A 26,845-nucleotide genomic window follows, 5' to 3' on the forward strand; every position below is an offset into this window, starting at 1 on the left:
TTATATCCAACACATCCTGGTCGGTAAACTGGTATTAATAGGTACAGGGTTGCACAATTTCCCAAAGTATTTAGTCCCAGACACAGCTCTTCAGAGAATGCAGTCCCTTACCAAAGTCCACAATCCCAGGCCCAGCTCACAACTTCCCTACCTCGTGTGTAATCCCAGACACAGCTGCCTGGGTCACAGGGCCCACACAGCTTCCAAAATTGCACAGAGTTCCCAAAGGTGCAAAGTCCCAAACACAGATCCCCAATTTGCACAATCCCAGACATAACCCTAACTCCCCATTCCCAAAGTACGCAGTCCCAGACATGGCTCTGCAAAGTACACAGTCCCAGACACAGCTCTCTAAAGTACACAGTCTGAGACACAGCTCTGCAAACTGCACAGTCCCAAACACAGCTCTACAAAGTGTGCAGTCCCAGACACTGCACTCTACATTACTCAGTCCCTGAAATCACTTGCCAAAGTACACAATACCAGGCACAGCCCTACCAACATCACTGAGGCACACACAGTCTCAGGGAGAGCTCCCAAAGTGCAGGGTTCCATCCAGCATACTGCATCAGGCTGGGTTTACCCCCATAAAGATGGTTGCACATACTCCACAGAACCCCCACACTTTGCAACTATAATTGCCACCTTGTTAATCACCCTTGCTCATGTTATAATTTTCTAACCATTCTTGCGAGTAACCTCCTCAATCAAATTAAATCACTGACAAAGCTTCAAAGTCAGAATTATCCAAAATTCTGTTTGTCCTGCCTGGCTAAGTTGGTCCATGAACTGCCCGGTATGGTTTACAAATTCCCACTTCCAATTTGATGCCCACGTTGTCTAGAGTTAGCCGACCTCTGCCGAGGCAACCACAATTGTCCTTCATGCCCAGGGTGACAAAGGGGGAAGAAAAGCCCAGCTAGAAATTCTGTTCATCATCTGCGTCCAAGGTTTAAGATTTCTTTCCTTAACTTGGATGAAGCAACCAGGGAAACCTTTCCTTCACCCCTGTGTTTAAACTGGAGCAGCATCTGGATCCCAAATGTGGGGAGGCTGATTTATATAAGTATTTCAAAACAAATACACTGAAGTTAAACCTAGTTTGTGAATTCTCCCTGACTCTGAATTAAAATGGTATAATGGGTTAATATTTGGTCTTGATCTGTCTTTTCATAACTGTTGTGCATAAATTGGCATGCACGGACTAATGTTCCCTGTCATCTGTGTGTCTCTCTCACACACACATACACACACAGAGAAGTAAATATACCTCTACTTATCTATGCATCTTTGTAGTGTCATAATCTGAAGGCTGTGAGAGTGATTCGTTCGTTGAAGAGGTGGCATTGGATCGCTGGTGTTCTAGGCTTCCTGAATGGCACTGTGAAAATCCATGCTGCCAAGTGCGGGACAAGGTTCTGTTTAAAATAGCTCAGCCCTGCTGGGCACCCCTTTCAGCCATGTGCTGGCTCCCATAGTTTGTCAACACTCACCATCTCAGTCCGTAATATTGTAAAGCATAGGAGCAATACTTCAAAATAAGAAGTGTCTGATTTTGTCAAGTTAATCGAGAAAATTGATCAGAGTAATTGTCTGTCGGTGAATTTGCACAGAGACTGTTAGTGAGTATGACTACAGTTAAGACTGTTTAATCCTTGCTGTACTGGACCTAAACATGCTTGATGGCACAGTGCAGATGGAGCTTTACTCTGTCCATGACTGTGAAGTTTCCAATGTGACATGTAGGGAGAGGACTGTTCTGAACCTGAAACTCAAATCACTGCAGATGGTGGATGTCTGAAAGAAAAAGAGAAAATGCGGAAAAACTCAGCAGGTCAGGCAGCATCTGTGGAGAGATGAATAGTTAAAGTTTTAAGTTCTGATGAAGGTCCTGGACCTGAAATGCTAACTGCTTCCCTTTCCACAGATGCTGTCTGATCCTCAGGACCTCCCCAGTTTATGAACAACCGACATTTGTACAGCTGGTACGTCCGAACTTGGAGAGCGCCGGGATGGATTTGCCTGCTGCTGCGGGGCTGCAGGCATCTTCTGCCATGTGGGAACTCAGTTCATGGCTGCATTTCCAACTCACGAACTGTTCGGGTTATGAACAGTTCACAGGAACAGAACCTGAGGAGGAAATGTATTCTGAAACTGCTGTATTCTGAACCTGCCCAATGTGTTTGCTGGCACTGTGCAAAGTGAGCAATACTCAGTATCTAACTGGTGCTCTTCCTGCCCTGAGAGTGCTTGACGGAACAACACAGAGGAAGTTTTATCCTGTAGCTAATTCATGCTGTACCTGCCCTTGATTGATTAGTATCCATAGGGTGAGTCAAAATCAAAGAGGCAGGAATTTATAAGATCTCTTTATTAGTCACATGTACATCAAAACACACAGCGAAATGCATCTTTTGCGTAGAGTGTTCTGGGGGCAGCCCGTAAGTGTCACCACACTTCCGGCGCCAACATAGCATGCCCACAACTTCCTAACCCGTACGTCTTTGGAATGTGGGAGGAAACCGGAGCACCTGGAGGAAACACACAGAGTCATGGGGAGAATGTAGAAACTCCTTACAGACAGTGGCTGGAATTGAATCCGGGTCGCTGGCACTGTAAAGCATTACACTAACTGCTACGCTACCGTGCCTGCCCTTTAACTCTGGATAATTTAACTTTTCCCAGAATGTAGGAGAATAGTTTGGAAATGTCTTTGTCATTTCTCTTCAGACTAAAGAAACCTGCTTTGTACCTGTTGCACATTACGTGCAAGGTGATATCAGCATGTGAATGTCCGTTACTGTAGTCAGGGCTAGGGCCAGCCATCAATAGCTCCATTTACACACGCACTGCCTTTAAAAACAAACATGATTATCCTGAGATAGGCAGGTAGTTTGTCCTGAGATCCCTCTGTTTTAGATTAGATGTACCTACAGGTAAACAATATCTCTCTCTATATGATGTATACATGTATACATCTGTTTGTATTGTGCATTATGTACCAGTATCTGCATGTGTGTGTGTGTGTGTGTGTGTGTGTGTGTGTGTGTGTGTGCGTGCGCATGCGTACCTGTGCGTGTGTATGTGTGTGTATGTGTGCATGCGCATATGTTCCGTCTTGCTTCAGAGCCCTTGTTGATAATTTATAGCCCTCAGTACACCATTCCATGGAACTCTATTAAACTTTGCAGATTCAGCAATGCCTCAATAAAAGATTAAAAGAAACACATTGAATTTCTATACATTGTTTCACAGGACATATTGGCGTGCTTTATCACAGTTAAGTATTTTAGAAGTGTGGTTACCAAGGCAATGTAGGAAGAGCAGCGACCAATTTCCATGCAGCAAACTCCCACAAGCAGCAGGGTGATAATCCACAGGTAATCTGTTTTTAATCTTGTTGCATGAGACATAATATTGGGTTTGGCACCAAACGTAGCTATGTTGTATAATTTCAAAATAGGCATAGACTCATTGAGCACAGAAACAGGCCCTTTGACCCACTGAATTTGCACTGATGCTAAGCACCCATTTACACTGATCCCATTTTGTTCTCCCACCAACTCTTCTCAGATTCTACCACTCAGGGGTAATTTACATGGGCCAATTAACCTACCAACCTGCACGTCTTTGGGATGTGGGTGGAAAGCAGAGCACCTGGGAGAAACCCACACAGTCACAGGGAGAACGTGCAAACTCCACACAGACAGCAGCGGAGGTCAGGATTGAACCCGTGTCACTGAAGGTGCGAGGCAGCAGCTCTACCAGCTGGTGATCCCATAACTGGCATGGATGTTTCCATTCCACCCACAAGGAAAAGCAGAACTTTATTTGAAGGGCAGACTTCACTCCCGACAGTGCCCTGCCTCAGCATCGACTGAAAGGTCTGACTATACTTCTGTGCTCTCCTTCGAGTTCACTCTGGGCTGAATAGGAGTGTACCAGGCACTAAGCTAACATGCAGAGTGCCAGGATTTTGCTTTAGGTCTCGTGCTTATCTTTTTAGTGCAAAGCATGAATTCTTATCCCATGTGTGTAATTGACTGTCCTGTCATTTGAAGTAAACCCTGTTTTGAGCAGAGATTGGAGTGGATCCAGCAAGCAGAATAATTCAACACTCTTAATGCGGCATGCAATGGATCCTGCTTAATGGTCATGGACAAGATGAAACAGCTTTCGGCCACTTTTATGATATATTTAAAGGCTCTACTTTCTGTAAGAAACTGTTTTATGTCTTTTCCATGTTGGATTATGGGCCTGAAATTAAGTGTGTTTGATGTTTCTCAAGCATATTTCAAACATCCCTTGCACTGTGGGATATTTGAGCCGTTCTCTCCAGTTTATTCCTACAAAGAACTCTTTAGTTTTATTTGTTAATGAGGGGAAGGCAGGTCTCTTTATGTGAAGCCTTGTCCCAGCCCCTAATGAACCCACACAACGACAGATTTACTTTACCTCCAAGCAGGTATTACAATGAAATTTGCTTGAAGTATGTGGTCTGTGTGAATGAATTGGTGCTTAACGCCAAATTCATATGTGGGCACTCATCAGAAATGGAAAAATTCCATTACTCCCATGGATGACTGACTGGAGGATGATGGTGAGAGGAAGTCGTCACTGTTACTAAGATGCAGCACCATACACTTTTATGTTGCTGAAGTTAGTCATCCAAATGGCTCTGAGCCTTGAATGTGAATGATGCCTGGCTACCCACAAGGGTAGGCAGGTTTTATTTATACAGGATTCAGGCATCACTGGCAAGACCATCCCTCACTGCACGAAGAGGTGGCATTGAGCTATTTTCTTAAACCACCGCAATGTGTGTGGTGAAGAAACAGTGCTGTTGGGCTTGGAGTGATAAAGTCGTAGAGTTGTACAGCACAGAGTCAGGACCTTGGCCCACCACATCCTTGCCGACCTTTTTGCTCATCTACGCTGGCATTAGGTCGGTATCTGTCTGTGCCTTGCCCATTTAAGTGTCTGTCTAAATGTATCAACCACTCTCTGTGTAAAATTCCTCAGATCCCCTTTTCTTAACTCGATACCCCTACCATGGGATTCTGACGACTCATAATCTTAAATACTTCTATCAGCTCACATCTTAGTCTCCTTCGCTCCAGGGAAAACAAGTCCAGCCCATCCAATCTCTCCCCAGAGTTCCAGGATTTAGAGCCAGTGTCAATATCAGGATAGCGATCCACTTCCAGATTGGATGGTGTTTGCTGAATCCAGGTTGAAGCCTGGGGGCTCCCTCTTTTTCTTACTGTGTGTTTAACGCAAGTTTTTTTTATCCAGCTGAATGACTTGCTTGGCCTTCTCAGAGAATTAAAACAGAAAATGATGGAAACACTCAGCAAGTCAGTCAGCATCCATAGAATGAAAAACAGAGTTAAGAAAATGCTGCTTGACCTGTTGAGTGTTACCAATATTTTAAGTTTTTATTTCAGATTTCCACGAATCCTAATGCATCTGCATTTTTGCTTTGATTTTCAGTTAAGAGTCACTCATATCACTGAGGGTTTCAAGTCACTTACAGACCCCCAATCCTTTAATTCCTTCAATTTAACATTCATCAGTAACCAATGGGAGTGTGGGATTAGATGCCATCAATACCTAATCTGTGAGGGGTTCAATATAAATTCACTACAGCATTTAAAAAAAAACAAAGGTTGTCCAAATTTTTCTCAACTCACCTTTCTCCTCTTTGCATCGTATCCCAAGTCCCATGTAATTTAGATGGTCACCAAAGGCTTCTCCCAAACCCATGACCTCTAGCCCCAAGAGGGGCAGGACAGCAAAGTGCATTGGAGATGCACCTCCTGCATGTTCCCCTCCAGTATCACTGTTCCTTTGTCGTCTCCAGATCTAAACTCCTTGCCCAACAGCACCCTGAGTGAACTTTCACCATGCAGACAACTCCAGCTGACCATCATCTTCATCAGGGCATTTAGGGATGAATCTTGCCAGTGACACCCACATCTTACAAATTAATAAAGTATCTATCCCATGTGAATACCTATCCAGTCTGTGGTGCCCATAGTTGGCAACAAGGCTGATATTATGGTTCCACAAGAAATTCTGCAGATGCTGGAGTCTGGAGCAATACACAAAAAGTGCTGGAGGAACTCAGCAGGTCAGGCAGCATCCATAGAGGGAAATAAGCAGTCGATATTTCGGGCCGAGACCCTTCATCAGGATGGTCTGATATTACAGTTTCTGGGTTACACCATTGTTGAATTTCAAATACTATTTAAGCTCTTCAGGGATTATTGCAAATTTCCTGAACATGGAGACACAGCCTGGCCTAAAGACCTCTTTCCGTTTCATACACTTCCTGTATTGTGGCAGATCTTGATCAATATTGGAGGAAAGTTTAGTTTATCCCAGATAAGAGTGAACATGTGGGGCACATTCTGAGCTGGGAGTCTGTTGGAAAGTCAGATTGAGAATGGACTAATATTCTTAATGAGATAAGCAAATCCGTTTTCCGAGATGAGGCTTGTTGACCAGGGAAAGAAACTTGTTCTTTCAAGTAAATGATCAATACTAGGGTGTGAGCAAAATCTTTAAAAGGTCAGGCAGGGCCAGTGGGTAGAATATGACTAAATAGCCTTTTGTCGGTGTTAATATTCTTATTTAAGAAAGGATATGGTAGAATTGGAGGCAGAGAAAAGGAGATCTTATCAAGAGGCGAAACAGGGCGTGTCAGGATTCTTTGGCATTTAGAAGAATGAGGGGTGATCTTACTGAAACATACAAGATCCTAAGGTGGCTTTTCAGGGTAGTTGTTGAGATGTTTTCTCTAGTGGGAGAGTCTCAAATGAGTGAACATAGTTACAAAACAAGGGACTGGTCATTTAAAACCGAAGTGATTTGAAATTTTTTCTCACTGAGGGTGGTGAGTCTCTGGAATTTTCTACTCTTGCTCTGTTTTCTTATGTTATTGTGAAAACTAGCCATCAGTAAATAAATGGAGGTGTTTCAGGTGTGTCATGTGACATTTCACATATCCTCAAGGTCCACCGCTCTCAAGTCCTAAGCAAGTGATGTTGGCTGCCATGGTGAATTCGTAGCAGTACCAAGTGGTTGATGCAGTGTTAAACTGCGGACCCATCTACGCTTTCCAGTGGCTGAGCTGGATATCAAAGACGCCACAGTGGGGTTTAAGAGGACCCTGGGCAATACTGCTCCCTCACCCAATACCGCAAAACCAAATGAGCTGATCATTGTCCCTCTCACTGCTGTGTGTGGAACCTTCTGTCTGAGAAATGGTGGTTGCATCTACAAATGTCATTGCATTACCAAATAATCTTCTTTATGTAAGTGCCTTCAGTCATTATTTCAAGAAAAATATAACCAGTTGGCATAGGTTTAACGTAAGTAGTAAGTGTTAAGGGGGTATAGGGAAGAATTTTATCACCCAGGGGATGGTTGAAGTTTGGGATGCACTGCCAAGAGGTTATTGGATGCAGAGACTCTCACAACATTCAAGTAGCTAGACGAGCACTTGAATCGCCAAGGCATAGAAGGCCATGGCCCAAGAGCTGGTAAATGGGTACTTGATGGTCTGCATGGAGAGTGGGCCAAAGCTCCTGTTTCTCTGCTGAATAGCTTTCTAGGCACAATTCCTTTCAAAATACTTGCTCTCATCAGACTGCTCTGCTCAATGACAAAAACGCTTCAATCCTCTGATCCTAATGGTAAATTGTTGTCCTTTTAAAGACAAATGACTAACAAATGATGGCACTCACTTCCTAACACTTCCATCCACTTTTTAGCTGAGACATTAAACCATGGCCTCTGTCTGACCTCCCATGATGTCTATCTGCACTCCCATGGCCTCTACCTGCTTGCCCATAGCCTCTGTCTGCCTTCCCAGAGATGGATGAAGGGATCCCAACACACTATCTAAACAACAGCAGTTCCTCCTGATGATCAGGCCAATAATTATCTTGCCACTGCATCATTAAGATAATCTGGTCACTCTCACTTTGCTACTGGTGGGATCTTGCTGTGTGCAATTTGATTACTGAGTTTTCTACATTTCAACAGTGTCTGCACTTCAAGGAATTATTTCATTGCTAGGAAGCAGCTTTGGGACATCATGAAGTCATGAAAGATGCTGGTAAATGCCATTCATTCATTCTTTAAATCCTCATATTCTTCATGTTTTCAATGAATTGGTGTGAATGATTTACCTTCAGAGATTCAATCTCTTGAATCTCAGTGCAAGATCCTGAATGCTAAACATAGATCAGTTGGCCTAACAAATTAATCAGCATTATTACTGTGATAGAAATGATACCAAGACACAGAAACCCCCAAAAGAAATGTTTTGTTTAATCCCCTTTAATGTTTGCACCAATGATAAAGAGAAATCCAGTGGAGTTAGCTCTTAGCTAAATCAGTTGCAGAGAGTGGAGGAGTGTACATTGTGCTTTACACCTTACCATACAAAGTAAGTCGTTTGTTATAATAAATTTAGAGCAGGCAAGATGTACGCAATTCAGCGCAAGCATGGTTAATTCAATCTTGTCTTCAGTGGAGCTGTCTGATGCCTCTCAAGATCTGCTGACCCTGTGATATAGTTATAGGACATCGGTCAGCCAGCTCTATTAACTTATAAAAGACACCTTCATTGAGTTTTGTTGGATTCTCTTTTGGTGGTGAAAGGGGTGAGTTGAAGTTTATCTTGCCTTATTTTCAGGATATGATCAGAAAAGCCAAGGTATGGCAGTCACAGAAAGAGACTTGTACCATAATTTGTAAGTCATTTGTCTTTAAAAGAACAACAGTTTAACATATCAGTCACAGAAAGAAACTTGTACCTATTCAGCACAAATCAGTATTCTATACCTCGCCAGCACAGACAAACCAGAACCAGATATCTGCCTGTTAAGTATGCAGGTTCATAGGGAAAAAAGCAAAATAAAATGGGGCTACTGGAGAGCTCTTTCAAAGAACCAGCAGCAAGATGATGGGCTGAATGGCCTCCTTCTGTATTGTGTGATTCTAATAGTTTTATTTGGAATCCTAACTTCAGTTATGCACATTATTCCCAGTCCAAATGTAAATAAAAGAACTGGCTGTCACCTGACTGCCTTTGACATCGACGTAGGATTTGAACAAGAGAGGCACCAATAAAGCTGAAGTCAAGTTAAATCAGGATGCAGAAGTCATACCCAACCCAAAAGATGGTTGTTTTGGGCCAATCTTCTCAGTTGCTGAAGATAGTTGAGCCTCTAACAGAATTCCTTCAGCAACACCTAGGCCTCATAAGCATCCAGCAGTGAAAATCGCAGCAAGGGAAAGTGTAATCACATATCCTTGACACCAATCAGCATTATGTTGTTGAGTTCCTCTCCATCAAAATTTATGGGAAACTGGATAAAGTGGGGGGGTGGGGGGGGGGTCCTTTAACCTGAAATGTAACAGTTCTAGGTCCAGGAGCATGTCAGAGCTTGGATACTCTGACATGTGTGACACATCTGACTCCCCAGAGCCTTTCCCCCATATACAAAGCACCAGTCAGAAATATGCTAGAGTACACTCCAGCAACACACACAACATGCTGGAGGAACTCAGCAGGTCAGGCAGCATCTATGGAGGGAAATAAACAGTCGATGTTTCGGGTTGAGACCCTTCGTCAGGACTGCCAAAACGTCGACTGTTTATTTCCCATCCATAGACACTGCCTGACCTGCAGAGTTCCTCCATTATTTTGTGTGTGTTGCTCCAGATTCCAGCATCTGCAGAATCTCTTGTGTCACTGGAATACATTCACTTGCCTGGATGAGCCCAGCCCCAACAGAATTTAAGCAGCTCAATACTATCCAGGAGAAAGCAGACTTCTCTGGCTCAAGTGCCAACCTCCCAAACCTTCTCCCCTCTGGAAATACCATGACAGCAGGGAACATCACCACCTCCGGGTTTTCCCCTCTAAGTCACACACCATCCTGACTTGGAAAAATATCGCTGTTCCTGTAACTCACTCTCAGCACCTCAGAGACTGCAGCAGTTCAAGAAGATACCTCCCTTTTCCAAGGGTCAGATAGAATTGGATAAAAAATGCTGGCCTTGCTAACAATTCGAGCATCCCATTAATGAATACAAACACAACCTTCTGCATACAGTTAATTGTTGTAAAAAGTATATGGCTGTAAAAACCCTTTAAAAAGTTTTCATGCAATATACATTCAGTTGAATCCTTGTTTCCTGAATCGATCTCTGATTTCATATCCACCCCCATTTCCCAATCACCAGACACACACCCTGATATAGAAGACAAGAAACAATGGATTGAGAAAAGAACATCTGGCCGATGAATACCTCGGTTCCTACAACACTTGTATTGTCCATCTTATTGCGGACTCTAATCCATCCATATAATCAATTCAAATGAACATATCATGGACTTTATCTCATCAAGTTAATCCTCCTCACAGCCTTTGCACAATCATGTCTTTCACTCTATCCACTTAATTTTCCAAAGCAAAGTTGTCCAAGTCTCTTCCTAGTTTTCTGCCTGTGACTGGCTGCTCAGCCAGTTTGATGGCATCTTACTAGCTGCCAGTGATCCCACTGAATTAACAACTGACACTAGAAGGGAGAGAAGCAGGGCCAATGGTCCAGAAACTGGGATGTGTCATTTCATTGCTGAGCACAAATTCCAGACCATTTATTTTGCTTCTCTCCCCACAGACCTCCTGACCTACGGAGTGCTTCCAACATTTTCGGTCTTTATCACAGATTTGCAGCATTTACATGAAGTATTTTGATTTTGTTCTGTATTAGTGATCTATTGATCTGCAAAAGTAATCTAGGAAACCTCGAGAATTTAGTCATTTTCACATCTTTACTATTCAACCTTATCCTGCTGCAGTTCACTGAAAACAATCCCCAGGTGCCAAACCATCATCCCACTGAACACTGGGTGTCAGCAGCATGTAGGTACCAAAGCGCAGACTCTGAGGTTAAATTAACATGTCTCTATCGTGCATCTGGGCAAGGCATCTTGTCAATTAATTCTACTACTTTGGTACCTACTCCCTGTACGTGCATTGGTTCAGTCACTCTACACATTGCTTCAAACTTTCACAGGGACTTTATATCATAATTGCTCTAAAGTAATTAAACTGGAAATTATAATTGCATAGTGAATTAATCAATTAGTTAAAATTAGCAGACTAAGCTATCGACAACCAACATTTAATCTAAAGGAAAACTAAAGTGCAAGAACTTGTCACCCAATTTAATAAGCAAATCAATAAATACCTGAAGGTCACCAGTAGAAGCCCACACTGTTTTACAAGGGGTTATTTACAGGCATCATCACAAGTACATACGTTAAAGTCGATTGGATTATTTTAGGGAGAATTTCTGTCTGGACATTTTGTGGATGTGCAGTGGTTCATAGTGTGGTGCATGTGCTCTACAGGTGCCCTCACACCAACCAATCGTCCACCAACCACTCCCCACCCTCCAGTCCCAGTATCCAATACCTTGGTAAAGCTGGGTCGAAAAACACACTGGCAGTTGAGGAAAAAGTGCACAGGACCAATAAGAAAATCTGCAAGGGAGAGGATAATTTGCAAATACAAAGCAGAAATATCACCTTCAAGTCAATCTTGTGAGGAATGTCCAATGGAGTCTTTGTAGATTGTGACATGCCAGTGTAGGCAAGTGATAGATCATCCACATCATTTTTGCCACAACGTTTTACCTCACCTCCACAAGTTCCCTGCAGGAGTGGAGCTATTCTACAAAATGATTGGAAACTGTTTGACCTACATCACACCCACTCCAGATCCAAGGTCACCCCAACCTCAGTCAGAGCTACTACAGAGATACATTTTCACATGTAAATACTCGGAGGCCAAGCTCCAAGTCATCATTGTCTGAAGTATCCAAGAGGATGGATCTTGCACTGGACATCTGCAAGGGTCTTTTACCAACTTGCCCCCATCACACATCACTGTCTTCTGACAATGAAGGTCCATATCTCAGGAGCCACCTGTCAGCAAAGGCAGACATCAACAATGAAACTCGCAATCACCTTTGGACATCTGAGTATTTGAAGAGGAAGATATCAGATCTGACACAAAACAGCAGCGACCCATGCCCTCTGATACCTACAGAAGGCACCTCAGAGCACTGGAAGTTACAAGCAATGCTGTCTCCTCTAAAACCTCCAAATCTATTGGCAGGATAAATAAGCCATTGTCAGCATCCTCTCCCAGGCCAATATCCCCAGCACTGAGGCTCTAATTACATTCAGATGAATCAACAACAGACTCCTGAGGCAGGCACTCTGTCATAGCAACGGATTACTAGGAGGATAGAAGAAGTGCTTTCAGGATGACCTCAAAGCATCCAGGGAAAAAATTATCATCCTCACCAGCTTGTAAGGATTCCTAGTCTCAGACAATTAAAATGGAGGAGCAGCATCCAAGAAAGTATAGAGAGCCTTGATCTCTTTGTAATGAACACACAAAACAGTCGGAGCCCATACCACCCACCCATCCATCCAGTCAAGCATCCCTTGCCCTTCCTGCTGCAGAGTCTGTGGATCCAAAGCTGGCCTCATTTCAAGTCATCATTAACTACAAGAGACTGCCTGAGAAATTTGTTGAGAATTTTCTTCTCTTATTTATTGTAGTGAATGAGGTGACAGGGGAGGTGACCAATCACTCTTGAGCTTGTTCCGCCATTCAATTAGATGATAAATGCTGCATCCTACTCAACTGTACTACTTAATAATCTTGCCAACAAAAATCTACCAATCTCCATCTTGAAATTTTCAATGGATCTTCCTCTGACTCCATCTCCAAGCCTCAACAATAGAAGAAATGGAAGGCTTCCGCTATCTTTAGTGCAGGATATTTGTTCTTTAGCCTCAGGGATGTCAATTCTATCTGTTGCTATCAAACTGCCATGGTGTCCTTCCATAGAGCAAGCATGACCCAAAGTCATAGATAGCTGTTACAGATTTAAGTTCATGATCTCCCTCCTTACACACCACTACACTGATTGTAATCTCTTTGAAACTCTTTGGACTGCAAAAGTGACCCATTTATTTTGCCCCAGTGTTTTGCACATAAAAATGTGCTCCAAAGCAAGGTGGGCTACTCAACCTTACAGATCGTGGTAGGGAGATAATGGGGGTAATTTTCACTTTGGGCAATTGCGGGAAATGGACAATTTTGACCTGGAAGATTGTAATATTTTCTCATGTTCTGTAGAAGTGAAAAATCAGGAGAGTTGGACAATGGCCAATTGACCTGAAATTGTCCATTTCATCTTATTGCAAAAAGTTAAAATAGACCCACCTCCATAAGGTTAAACCTTTATGAGGGATTCTACTCCATAACCACGACTTATGAAGATTATGCAGCTTGATATTTTCTTGACGATGTGTTGCCGTGAAGTATCCCTCCTGCCCCGTCGCATTGGAGAGAGAGGCAGCAGAGGTTAATTCAATGGCCAATCATTTAAGGATATCCGAGGGGAAGCAGTGAGGCACTGGTCTGTGCCCATGCTCCCCGCTGCAGGATGAGCTCCCGATTTTACTCTTACTACTCCACGGAGTTCTCAGGTGGAAGTCAGGCACTTCGCCAGAGGAAGATGATCAGAGGACTCAAAACATTTCATTCTGAAAGATCTCTTTCACTCACTGTGCAGATATCTGGGTAACCTGACCTCTCAATCATTCCCCTGCTTCGTTTGCCAGCAGGGATTCTCACTAGTGACTCTCTTTGAAGAGGTCAAAAGGATATGGGGATAGTAAGTGACGGAAGATCACCAGCGAAGGGGAGGAACACTACAAATGTAAAGGGTTCTCTTGCTTTCAAATATGTTCAATTCGTCTGTGACAATGAAAAGGTTATTATAAAATGAAGCTGGCATTCCAGTGTGTATAAAAGGTACAATACAGTGATGCAGATCAGCGTATAACACATATCAGATATTCCCCTATCACATGCAAGAAGCAAGGTCTATTCGTGACATCCCAGCAGCTCCACACGGAGGGTGATGCGTTCATGCCAGGTCTGAGGCAAGATCCGGACAAACTGTGCGTAGAACGGTGGATCAAAGAGGTTGCGCTTGTGGCTGTAGTTGTCATAGTTGCCCTGGAATACCTACAGGGAAAGTGTCAATTAACAAAGGAAATGTTAATCGTGAATCTACTCACTTTTCATACACCATTCTACTGTTTTGCGCTCATCGTATTTACTGTTCTATTTGTTATTGCCAGGTAGTGTAGTGGTTAGCATAACGCTATTACAGCGCCAGCGACCCAGGTTCAATTCCCGCCACTGTCTGTAAGGAGTTTGTACGTTCTCCCCGTGTCTGCGTGGGTTTCCTCCGGATGCTCCGGTTTCCTCCCACATTCCAAAGACGTTCGGGTTAGGAAGTTGTGGGCATGCTAAGTTGGCACCAGAAGCGTGGCGACACTTGTGGGCTGCCTCCAGAACCCTCTACGCAAAAGATGCATTTCACTGTGTGTTTCTATGTACATGTGACTAATAAAGATATCTTATCTTACTCTGTGAGCTCACACAAAGAAGGAATTTCATTGCTCCATGCTGTATATGGCGATAAATTAATCTAATCTATTTCTCCATCTGGCTGCAATCTTCTTCACAAGCAATTGACCAACCATTCAGTGGACTCTGGTGCCCCACCCATCTGTTCTAAGGCCCTAGATAATTCTGACGAAGGGTCTTCTACCTGAAACATTAATTCTGTTTCTCTAGCCACAGATGCTGCCTGACCTGATGACCTGATATTATTTCAAGTTTCCAGCAGCTGCAGGTTTTTATTATCTGAATAGTGAATGTTGGCAGACCAGAACCTGCTTTAATCTAGACTTCTGCTATCTGCACAAACACTGTCTGGTTGGGGTCACTGGTTTGTCAGCTGAAGTGGGATCTTTTGGTTTATCGTCATTCTCACTGGAGGCAAATTACTGTAGCTCTCCGACTGAGAGAAGCCAACCCAACTTAAGGTAGAGCCACAGGAGAATGGTAAGGGATCTTAATGAGCTAAGAAGTCATTGCACCACTGCAGGTCAAGCAGTATCCATAGAATCAGAAACAAGTTTCCAGGACGCAAAGTGTAATGTTAACTATTCCTCCTTTCACAGATGCTGCCTGATGTATTGAGTGTTTCTGGTCTTTTCTGTTTTTGTTTCAGATTTCCAGCATTTGCAGATTTTTTGATTTTCTTTGGCAGGTAAATGTTGAGCCCAGTTCAAGGAAGGGGGATTACCAGAAGGCCCACCCTGCTATACTGGGAGAACTCGAAGCATTAGTAGCTCATTCCCCTCACCTACTGCCATCTTTTGTATGGAATTTTGGGACACTGGAGGATCAGTCCCTTCAGAGAGCTCCACCTTGGGCAAGACATACCTGAATAGTTTCCAATGAAAGAGCATCACTGTCCACTTGAATCAGTGCACTTTGAGTCTTTGCTCAGCCATTCATAACAAGGTTAATTAAATATAAGCAAGAAAAGGTTAATCATTTATATCAAGCTTATCTCTCAGTAATGTCCATGGTGTCAAAACAACCTTGCACTAAACGTCAGCGAGCAAATAACTGATTGTGGACTTCAAGAAGGGCAAGTCGGGAGAACACACACCAGTTCTCATTGAGGGGTCAGCAGTGGAAAAGGTGAGCAGCTTCAAGTTCATGGGCATAAACATCCCAGAGGATCTATCCTGGGCTCAACACATTGATGCAATCACGAAGAAGGCATGCCAGTGGTTCTACTTCGTTAGGAGCTTGAGGACATTTGGTATGTCACTAAAGGCTCTTACAAATTTCTACAGACATACAGTGGAGATAATCCTGACTGGTTGCATCACAGCTTGATATAGACCCTCCAATGTGCAAGATCACAAGAGGCTGCAAAGGGTTGTAGACTCAGCCAGCTCCATCACGGGCACAGCCCTCCCACAATCGAGAAAGTCTCAAGAGGCGGTGCCTCAAGAGGGTGGTATCTGTCATTAAGGACCCTCACCATTTGGGACACACCCTCTTCTCGTTACTACCATCAGGGGAGAGGTACAGGAGCCTAGAGACCCAAACTCAACGATTCAGGAACAGCTTCTTCCTCTCCGCCATCAGATTTCTGAATGATCTGTAAACACTACCTCATTATTTCTTTTTTTTTGTGCACTACTTAATTATTTTTGTAATTATGGATTTTACGTCTTTGCACTGTACTGCTGCCGCAAAACAACAAATTTCACGTCATATGTCAGTGATAATAAATCTGATTCTGATTCCCCACCAAGGCAGCTGAGGAATTCAGTTAATTAAATAAATCTGAAATAAAAATCCAGCATCAGAAATGGTGATCACAAACAATAAGGTTGTCATCTGGTTCACTAATGTCCTTTAGGGAAGGAAATCTGTCTTCCGTAACTCCAGTTTGGTGTCTATGTGATTCCAGACTCAGGGACAGCCACTCTAATGGAAGAGCAAGCTGCTCAGTCCAAGGGAAGTTCTAGATTAAAGTTGGCCACTAAGTGCTGCCTGTGCCATCAACATCCACATCCTTTATTAAAAATTTAACAGTATATTATATTATTTTAAAAAGGCCTTGATCTTGGCATAGGGAAACAGGATAGCTGCTTTGTGCTTCTGCTGGTAGTGGTTGAGGTAGGAGTATTAGTAAGACTCCAATAAAATTGCACGCAATGCAGGAAGGCCCAGATAGTGGCCAGGCTTTTCTAGGCATGATTGTAATATCCACCTGAAACACTTGGAAAGGCCAATGGGTTCTCAGCCTGACCCTGGGAGGGCCATCCTTCTGACAGTGCGGCAGTCCCGATAACTGCACTGAGCTTCAGACATGTGTAGGATTGAGGCTTCAACCCATAAGCTGCTCTCTCAGAGGTGGAAGTGTGAGTAAGTGAACCAAGCTAACACAGTAGAGCTGGAATACACATGGTTCCCAACAAACTTTCTCTTTTATATGTTGTACTTCTTACACATATGGCATTATCATAATATGTCATATTGTTTACCTTATCTGAAAAACACGATGATGCTGGAGGAACTCAGCAGGCCAGGCAGCACCCATGGAGGAAAGCAGGCAGTCAACGTTTCAAGTCAGGACCCTTCTTCAGGACTGAAGATAGGGTAAAGAGGAAGCCCAATATATAGGGGAGAAAAGCAGAGCAGTGACAGGTGGACAAAAGAGGGGAGGTGGGGCGGGCAATGTGGTGATAGGTAGATGCGGGTAAGAGATAGTTATAGGTAGGTGCAGGGGAGGAGGGGAGAGCAGATCCACCCGGAGGTGGGTCAAAAGGTAAGGAGGAAAAAAGGGGGGGGTCGAAAAAAAGAGATAGGCTAGGAAAAGGAAGAAAAGAAGAGGCATGGTTGCGGGTGGGTGTGGGGGGGTGGATTGTGGAGGTTACTTAAAGTGGGAGAATTCAATGTTCATGCCGATAGGCTGCAGGGTTCTAAAACGGAAAATGAAATGCTGTTCCTAGTTTGTGCTTGGATCACCACCTTGTGCCCACCCCAACTCCCCTCTTTTGTCCACCTATCACTGGTCTGCTTTTCCCCCCTAAATATTGGGCTTCCCCTTTTCCTATCTTCAGTCCTGAAGAAGGGTCCTGACCCGAAACGTTGACCGCCTGCTTTTCTCCACGGATGATGCCTGGCCTGCTGAGTTCCTCCAGCATCAGAGTGTTTTTCATCTAGATTCCAGCATCTGCAGTCCTTTGTTTCTCCTGTTTACCTTATCTGTTTTCGTTACGCTGTCCTTGTAAATAGACCAAGACTTTCCATCATCACTGTGGGCAATTTTAAAGGATTTCACATACTGATGTACTCCAAAGTCTTTTGCTCCTTGAGTAATGATGCCAGTGATTTTTTTAGGAACTAGGAGGTCAATCTATAAAGAGAAAACAGACAGATAAAATAAAAGGTAAGCCTCAGTATATGCAATAAGAGAACATCAGACAAGCTGAGCTGAACTCTTGTACCAACTGTAAGTACTCCACCCCTATCCATTCTTTCCTTCTTCCTCTTAGATGTTGTGCATGCCCCTAATGGACAGAAAGGTGGCAACCAGTGTAGTGATTAGTGGAAATTCTTGTACTTCATTATGAACCTAATCAATGAGTCTTGGAGGGCTTATGTGACCATCGTGGGGGTGGTACGGAGAACATATCAGTCAAGCCAATTCCTTTGGAAGACAGGTTGCTAAGCCCCCTAAACCCACATGCACCAAAGACAATGACGGAAAACTCAAGGTCCGTGACTTGGACTTAACTGCCTGTAGGTCCGGTAGAAACAGAATAAGCGTCTTCAAAAGGAGTTTGGAATAGTACTCACAGAAATTAAATTTACAGGACCACAGGAACAGGATGGGGGAATGGGACCGGTAGGATTGTTCCACTAGGAGTTGGGCTGAATGGCCTCTCTGTATGCCATAACAATTCTGTAATTCTTTGATATCAATCCCATATTAAACAATTCAAAATTGTGCATTCCACAGATGATAAACACATGTTCCTGAGAGGACCTAGAACTTGAATATTTATAGTTTAATTTATTCTAATACCATAGTCATATTTTAAACACTCATTGCTAACTGTTGTTTCCATAGCAATGGTAGTTTAGGACGGAGATTCATCCCCCCAATTTCCAATGGACTTGAAGCCAGATTGTAGAAAGAGCTGGGGAAAAATGAGCCTTTCAACTGACTGAGCCTGTCCCATCATTCCAATAGCCCCTTGAAGCTCCATCTTTTCAATCCCAGTTTGCCACAGTCTCTCCACATTCCTCTATAACACGTTACCTCTGTTTTCCTCTCTACAAAGGCTGCCTGACACACTCAGTCATTTCCAACATTGCCTATCTTTACATGGCACCCTTACTTGCCAAAAAGGCATCTTGTTTCCACCTCATACAAATGATTTTGCATTTCCGGCCTGCAGAGGCCATGGGTTTCATGTTTATTGTTTAAAGACCTTCCCTGGATCCACAATTAACAAATTTGCTTAAGATTATGTTGCAATTATTTTGCAGTTCAGATGGAGACAAAAACCAGACACTGAACTGCAAAATGACAGGTTTGAGTTGCATTCATTTGGCCAAGAAGGAGTTGGGTCAGATACCTGAAGCCACTGTGACTTGTCATTGAGTTCAGCTGTCCAGGCGTTGGTTTTCCCGTGCTTGTCCAGGCGCGCTAAGCAAGGTGCCCAGGTGAAAGCGTCAATCCCCCACATTTTGTATGTACTTGAGGCAGTGATCTGCTTGTCGCTGATGAGCCTCGACTTCATCCCGAGTGGCTCCGAGCAACCTGTTGTGTTTAAGTAAACTGTAAACACAAATTTTTATGACAGGGTGGGTAGTGCCTCCAAGTCAGTAAACATAATACCCTAACTTGTAACCTCCATTCTGCTAATGAGAACCAGGCCATCTAGTATAACGCTATTACAGCGCCAGCAACCAGGGTTCAAATCCGGCCACTGTCTGTAAGGAGTTTGTACATTCTCCCCGTGTCTGCGTGGGTTTCCTCCAGGTGCTCTGGTTTCCTCCCACATTCCAAAGACATATGGGTTAGGAAGTTGTGGGCCGGAAGCGTGGCGACACTTGCGGGCTGCCCCCAGAACACTATGCAAAAAGATGCATTTCACAGTATGTTTCGATGTACATGTGACTAATAAAGATATCTTATCTTATCCAGTTGGTTTTTATGGATAACCTGGATCAAGACAGATGAACTTTTCTGGTGGAATCTCTGAACTGTAATTATGCCAACAAAGGATTACAAGAAGAGAAAGAGGACATTTAATCCCTTGAACTATTCCACCATTCAATAAGTTTGTATCTGATCTGTGACCTAACACCATATTCCTGCTATACCCTCCTATATCTTAACAGCTTTGGACAACAGAAATCTTACAATCTTAGATTTAAAATCAACAATTGAACCAGCATCAATTGCCATTTGGAGAGTTCCAAACTGCTTCCACCCTCCATGTGGAAATGTTTCCTTACTTCATCAAAAGTCAGATTTAGATTTCAAGCCTAAGCACCTTGGTCTCGAATTTTTTTAACTAGAAATTATATTTTCTTAATCCTGATGAAGGGTCTCGACCTGAATGTTCAACTATCCCTTTGCCTCCACAAGTAATGCTTGACCCGCTGAGTTCCTCCAGCAGTCTGTTTTGTATTTACTCCAGATTCCAGCATCTGCAGTCTTTTGTGTCTCTGAATATACTTTCTCCCTGTCTAGGGATTAAATAATTGAAAGATCTAATGAATAAAAAAGTAACTATGATAGCAATGTGGTCAGTTTCATTAAAATCCCCCCCTCACCTTCTGAATGCTGAGGTTATCCATTCAGCCAAAGCATCATGGTTGGCTAATTTATTGAAACTGGGACGTTCTTTGTCTCCTTGTCTCGTTGCTCTCCCCACACCGACCAACAGCTACGCCTATTGTTCTTTGTAAGTTAAAAATTGTCAAATCAATTGGTACCTTTGCAGAATATCTTGGTCAGGAAACGTGGGAGTGAAGAGCAAGACTGTTAGTCCTGGGTTGCAGTGAAAGGACAAGACTCACATTACTTGCTGTCTAATATCCTTCCATCTATACCATGTTTTCAATGCTTGCCATCAGTTTCTCCTGTCTATTAAGCTGCTTCTAATTAGTAACCTGACACTTTGTCAATAAGAATGTCAAGTGTTAATATACAAAGAGACTGATAGTGTTCCTCTACTGTTGACTCATTTTATCCCCTTGAGTAATGTGATATCTGATCCTGAACATCACTGGCAGATTCTGATCAACTGAAAATGAACAAATTAGTATTACTCTGTGCATTGTTTTAGCATCTTATTGGATGATGCAAAACACCTCATGATCTGTGATCTACTTCCAAATAAGGTGACAGTTGCTATGGCAGCAAACACCTCAGCCAATCCCTAGTAGGAATGGAAAGAGTAACCTGTCATTCCCTAGTTTTTGATGTCAGTGTTTGAGAAGTAAATTATGGACATAGAGAAAATAGAAGACAGTCACAGTCAGATTAATCCGATTTTGTTCCCATCTGAAGGGTAACATCATCAAAGGTGTGGCATGGTTCACCTTCTGCAATGACAAGCACCCAAGGTTAAGCACACATTCCCTTGTGTGTGATCAGCTCTCCCAGGTTTCTGATATCTGACCAATCCAAATCATCTGCTACTTGACATGGGAGCAAGATAAATATCTAAGTGAAATGGAGCTGGAGACTATAAAGAAAATAACTGACTTATCAAATGCTTCAACATTGTCCGTGTGCTGTTGTGGGCTTTGGGGCAGGGAGATGGGGTCTTGGAAAATGTATAATGGAGATGAGAGGATGGATGAAAATTTTGGAGTGAGTCTCATTCCTTTAAGGATAAGGGATTGAATAATTAAAAGATCCAATGGGTAAGAAAGTAACCATGATAGCATGTAGTCAGTAGAAGGAGACAAATGTGAAATCCAAGATCATTTGTACATGTTCTATGGAGCAGGAAACCTATTGAGAGAATGTTCTATTCTTATTGTGGTACTTCACTTCTTTATGTTGGTAGCTGGGACTATGAGATTAGTGCTCCGGACACTATTACAAACAGGCAAAGGAGCCACACACAAAAGACTGGAGGAACTCAGCAGGTTAGGCAGCATCCATGGAGGGAAATGGACAGTCAACATTTCGGGTTGAGACCCTTCATCTGGACTCATCTTATCTATTTCCCTCCATAGATGCTGCCTGACCTGCTGAGTTCCTCCAGTGTTTTGTGTGTTGCCCTAGATTCCAACATCTGCAGTCTCTTGTGTCTACAAGCAGCCAAAGACCATTTCAGATCTTGAGATGCTTCCTAAGCATGTGAGACAGTAAATAACTTTCAACACAAATGTTCCTCATTCCATTAATCTCCAATTAGTGAACAAGATAAAGCTAACAGACTGCCTCAAGCTAACCAAAAATTTCCCATTAACCAACCATTTCATTCAAATTAACATCAGGTCAAACAGCCATCTCACAACCATTATTACATTAATGAAAATCTGTTTCCTGTAGCAGAAGTCAGTAATCAGAGGACAGTTTTTTTTAGTTTATGTAGATCAAGAACTGGATGCAGATTCAAAAGTAACTTTCCAAAAGAAATTGGATAAATACTTTAAGGTAAAACAGTACAAGTCCACAAAGAACAAATTGGGGGTGGGACAGTTGGACAACTCTGGTAAAATGCCAACACCAACATGAAGAGGCAAACTGCTTCCTTCTGTGCTGTATCAGTTGATGACTCTGTGAACTAATAGCTTCAAGCCAAGTAGCAATATCACTCTAAGGCCCACTTTACACTAAACAATAGTATTATTCCAGCCAACAATCCTACGGTAGCCACAGGCCTTCCTATCAGAATCATCTACAAAACACTCAGGAGATTGTGTTAACATATAGGGCGCTGCAATGTTTAGTTTTCTTGCTATAAAACCCTCACTAACATTATTCACTGGACAGTTTTAATACAGATGGGTGTCCACCAAATGATGTGGACCTAGTGCACCAAAGGGGCATGACAGCTGGACTAAGATGAGGTGTTTTCCAATAACACAACTCCCCTCAGGCTTTTGACATTGCATTCATCTCCTCTTCCATTCTTCACCACCGCTGGTCCCAAGTTCTAGAATTGGCCATTTTCATTCCATCCCAACCACTCCAGATCTAAGATTTACCATTCAGTTCACAGCCAATTAACTCCATGCGCAGAGTACAGGCTCTCTGGCACACCACTGGAATAAGGCGAATGTACTGAGCAATGATGGAGGGGTTGATCAGATTCTTCTTCTGCTCATTGTTGTTGTGATTTCCGGTAAATATCTGTGGAAATAAGGAAAGGAGAAAACTTGGTCAATGAAAATGTCTTGGTCACAGGGTTTTAAGATTTAAGATATCCTTATTAGTCACATGTACATCGAAACACACAGTGAAATGCATCTTTGCGTAGAGTGTTCTGAGGGCAGCCCACAAGTGTCGCCACACTTCCGGTGTCAACATAGCATGCCAACAACTTCCTAACCCATACATCTTTGGAATGTGGGAGGAAACCGGAGCAACTGGAGGAAACCCACGCAGACACGGGGAGAACGTACAAATTCCTTACAGACAGTGGCCAGAATTAAACCTGGGTCGCTGGCTCTGTAATAGCGTTACGCTAACCGTTACACTACTGTGCCTGCCACAGAAGACAGACAGTAGTGGTAGAGGGGTGTTTCTCTGACTGGAGGTCTGTGACCAGTGATGTTCTGCAAGGTTCAGTGCTGGGACCTCGAATATAGGCAACTCCTGCAGTACGCAGGGAAAGCATTCCTGGAAAACCATCGCTATATCGATTTTCCATATGCAAACCCCTTTTCCCCATTGAATCCGAAGCTATAAATGGAGATGCGTTCCTAGGAGATATTTTTATCTCATATTAAGCTATTTTATCAGCAATGACCAAGTGACCCACCACCATTATTTCATAGCTGAGGTCAACAACAGACTCGGGGGATGTAGGAGGCCTGTGGATTAGGAAATGGTTTAGTAAGTGGGGAAATAAGGGAAAGGGATGGGGTTCAAGGATTGAGGTTCATGGGAGAAGAGGGCGTAGAATGAGTTCAGGGGATAAATGGGTTAAAACGCTGTGACAGTGGAAGTGGAGTAAAGGCCAAGGGATTACTTTAATGAGCCAGTGTAAGAGCTGGCCATGGCTACTGCAGCCCCCCACAATGCAGCATGTCAGAGAAAATGCCTTGCAGACGAAGAGAGCGGCAGCACTGCACTCCGAGACGTCTGTTCTCATGTCCTCGGACTGGAGAGGGCATGGCAAAGGACAGACTCGGCCATGACTGCCAAACCAATCGACACAGTGATGTCATATCTAAATCTTAATGCCCCAGAATCTTGAGTGACTAAAAATGAAAATTAACAACATGTGTTTCTTCCACATAAATCCCCAAGAGCAAATTTTATTCCATATGTCATATTTTTGGCTAGTGATCTGTGAATCTGGAAGGGCAAATTTCCATTAGCCAAGCAGCCATGATGCAGGTGTCACCTGTTTCTATAAATGATTTGGGTGAAAATGTAGGTGGGCCGATTAGTAACTTTGCAGATGACACAAACATTGGTGGAGTTGTGGATGGTGAGGAAGGTTGTCAAGGGATTCAGCAGGATATATTCCAGATATAAATATGGGCAGAGAAATGGCAGATGGAGTTTAATACAGAGAAGTGTGAGGTGCTGCACTTTGGGAGGTCAAGAAGAAAGTCAAGAAGAAGAATGCAAGAAGAAAATATGGTAGGACCCTAAGGAGCTTTGATGTGTAGAAGGATCTTGGGGTGCAAGTCCATAGCTCCCTGAAAGTGGCAACACAGTGGGTAAGGTAAAGAAGGTATATGGCAGCCTTGCCTTCATCACTCAGGGCATCGAATTTAAAAATTGGCATGTCATGTTACAGCTGTATAAAACATCAGTTTGGCCACACTTATAGAGTATTGCGTGCAGTTCTGGTCACCACATTTAGGAAGGATGTGAAGCCTTAGGAAAAGGCACAGAAGGGGTTGACCAGGATTGGAGTGTGTTAGCTATATGGAAAGGTTAAGCAAATTTGGATCGCTTTTTCTGGAGCCCCTGAGGCTGACAGGTGACCTGACAGAAGTATATAAAATTATGGGAGGCACCGATAGGGTAGGTGGTCGGAGTCTTTTTCCCAGGGTGGAAATGTCAAATACTGGAGGGTATGTTAAGGTAAGAGAGGGAAAGTTTTCAAGGAGGCAAGTTTTTTTAAACAGGGTGGTAGAAACAGATACAAAAGCAACATTTAAGAGGCATTTAGGCAGACTCATGTACAAGCAAGGAACAGAGGGATATGAACCATGTGTAGGCAGATGGGATTAGTTTAATTTGACATCATTGTTGGAACAGACTTGGTGGGCTTAAGGACCTGGTCCTGAGCTGTACTGTTCTATGTTCTAGAATAACAAAGATACATAATCAAATTATAGAAATACGAAATCCATTTGGGGAAAGGCTCTCGAATATGGTTTCCAGGAAAGAGTAAAACTTGAACTTTTTTTTACATCTTTCATGTTCTCGAGCAACAAAACACTTACTGTCTGGATCAGTTCAAGTGTTCATTTACATAAAGTGGACCACTGAAGCCTGCCCCACCATTCAATATGATCAAGGCTGATCTGTCCCAGGCCTCAACTGTACCAGCTCCCCATTCCCCTGAAGAGCCTGAACTTCCAACAATTTGGACAGGCAAATCTTTAGCTCTGGCTGCAAACTCCAAGTAGTATTTTGGCCACATCCAATATTACAGCCAGGATTCAAGCCACCCTCCTTCTTATGCAATCCCTCAGAATGTGTTGTGCGAGTTCCAAAGTGGTTGCTGAGGCTACATTAGAAGCAACTTCCAGTAGCCATAATGGGATGAAACCAGCACATCTGAGAGAAACCCACACATTCACAGGGAGAATGTACAAACACCACACAGACAGAGGTCAGGATCAAACCCGGATCACTAGGGCTGTGAGGCAGCAGCACTAACTGCTGCACCCCTTTGCTGCCCCTCTCAAAGTGTGGTCATTTTTATATTATTGGAAGCGCAAAAGGAAATCAGTGCATGGTAAGATCCCAGAAACACCAGTGTGGTGACGGTGATTTAATCTGTTTTAGTAATGTTAGGCTGAGCCTTGACTATTGGCCAGGACATCAAGAAGAAAACCTCTGTGGGACCTTTTGCAAGGGAATTTTTTTTTTCTTTGGATCTTTTACTCTCAACAAAACTTACCACACAAGTGACAACACATTCAGTATTATCACCAATCAGGCCGTCAACTAACAAACAATATCTCTCAGTTAACAAGCTATGGGGAGTCTGTATGAATGGAACCAGGTGAGTTTACTGGTTTTCACCTGAACTGATTTAACCACCAGGTCGGATCGGCGGTAAAAAAAGCGAATGCTATGTTGGCATTCACTTCTAGAGGTATAATGTATAAAAGTAAAGAAGTGTTGATGAGGCACAATGGGGCACTGGTGAGCCCTCATTTGGAATACCATGTGCAGTTTTGGGCCCCTTATCTTAGGAAGGAAGTACTGATGTTGGAAAGGGTTCAGAAAAGACTTACGAGGATGATTCCCAGAATGAAAGGGCTTACATACGATGAGTGTTTGTCGGCTCTTGGACTGTACTCACTGGAGTACAGAAGAATGAGAGGGGACCTCATAGAAACATTTAGAATGTTGCAAGGACTGGACAGAGTAGATGTGGCTAAGCTGTTTCCCTTGGTGGGTGAGTCCAGGACTAGAGGGCACAGTCTTAGAATTAGAGGGTACCCGTTTAAAACAGAAATGAGGAGAAATTTCTTTAGCCAGAGGGTAGTGAATTTATGGAATTCTTTGCCACATACAGCCGTAGAGGCCCAATCATTGGGGGTGTTTAAGGAGGAGATTGATAGGTATCTAATTAGTCAAGGTATCAAGGGATATGGGGATAGGGCCAGAAATTGGGGCTAGATAGGAATAGTTTTAGTTTAGCTCATGGAGCAGACTTGATGGGCTGAATGGCCTAAGTCTGCTCCTTTGTCTTGTGATCTTCTGAAATGTCATGACATATTAAAAATAGAAATTAGAATCATTGAATCTTACAGCACAGAAAAGGCCATTTCGGACCACCCTGTCCATGCCGACTGTGATGCCGATCTACGCTAATCCTGTTTGCCTGCAACCCTCTACACCTTTCCTATCCAAGTACCCATCCAAACGCCTGTTAAACATTGTAATCGTATCC

At 43.2% G+C, this 26,845-nt stretch overlaps 1 protein-coding gene across 4 annotated transcripts in view; it reads right to left on the minus strand.

Moving 5' to 3' along the window:
- Positions 1–8,320: 8,320 nt before the first annotated feature.
- LOC127584029 (EGF-like repeat and discoidin I-like domain-containing protein 3) overlaps positions 8,321–26,845 on the minus strand; it is a 78,444-nt gene continuing 59,919 nt past the window's right edge. For 2 of the 4 annotated variants that reach the window (XM_052040550.1, XM_052040548.1), the window contains 4 exons: positions 22,740–22,884; positions 19,139–19,323; positions 17,755–17,910; positions 8,321–14,138 (listed from right to left, as the gene is read on the minus strand). In XM_052040550.1, coding sequence (XP_051896510.1) covers positions 13,995–14,138; positions 17,755–17,910; positions 19,139–19,323; positions 22,740–22,884 — 630 coding nt within the window. In that variant the 3' untranslated portion in view covers positions 8,321–13,994. Of the gene's footprint in view, positions 14,139–17,754; positions 17,911–19,138; positions 19,342–22,739; positions 22,885–26,845 lie in introns of all 4 variants that reach the window. The other 2 variants (XM_052040549.1, XM_052040546.1) reach the window with 1 other exon arrangement.

Source organism: Pristis pectinata, chromosome 28 (assembly GCF_009764475.1).
Source record: "Pristis pectinata isolate sPriPec2 chromosome 28, sPriPec2.1.pri, whole genome shotgun sequence".
Taxonomy (NCBI): Eukaryota; Metazoa; Chordata; class Chondrichthyes; order Rhinopristiformes; family Pristidae; genus Pristis; species Pristis pectinata.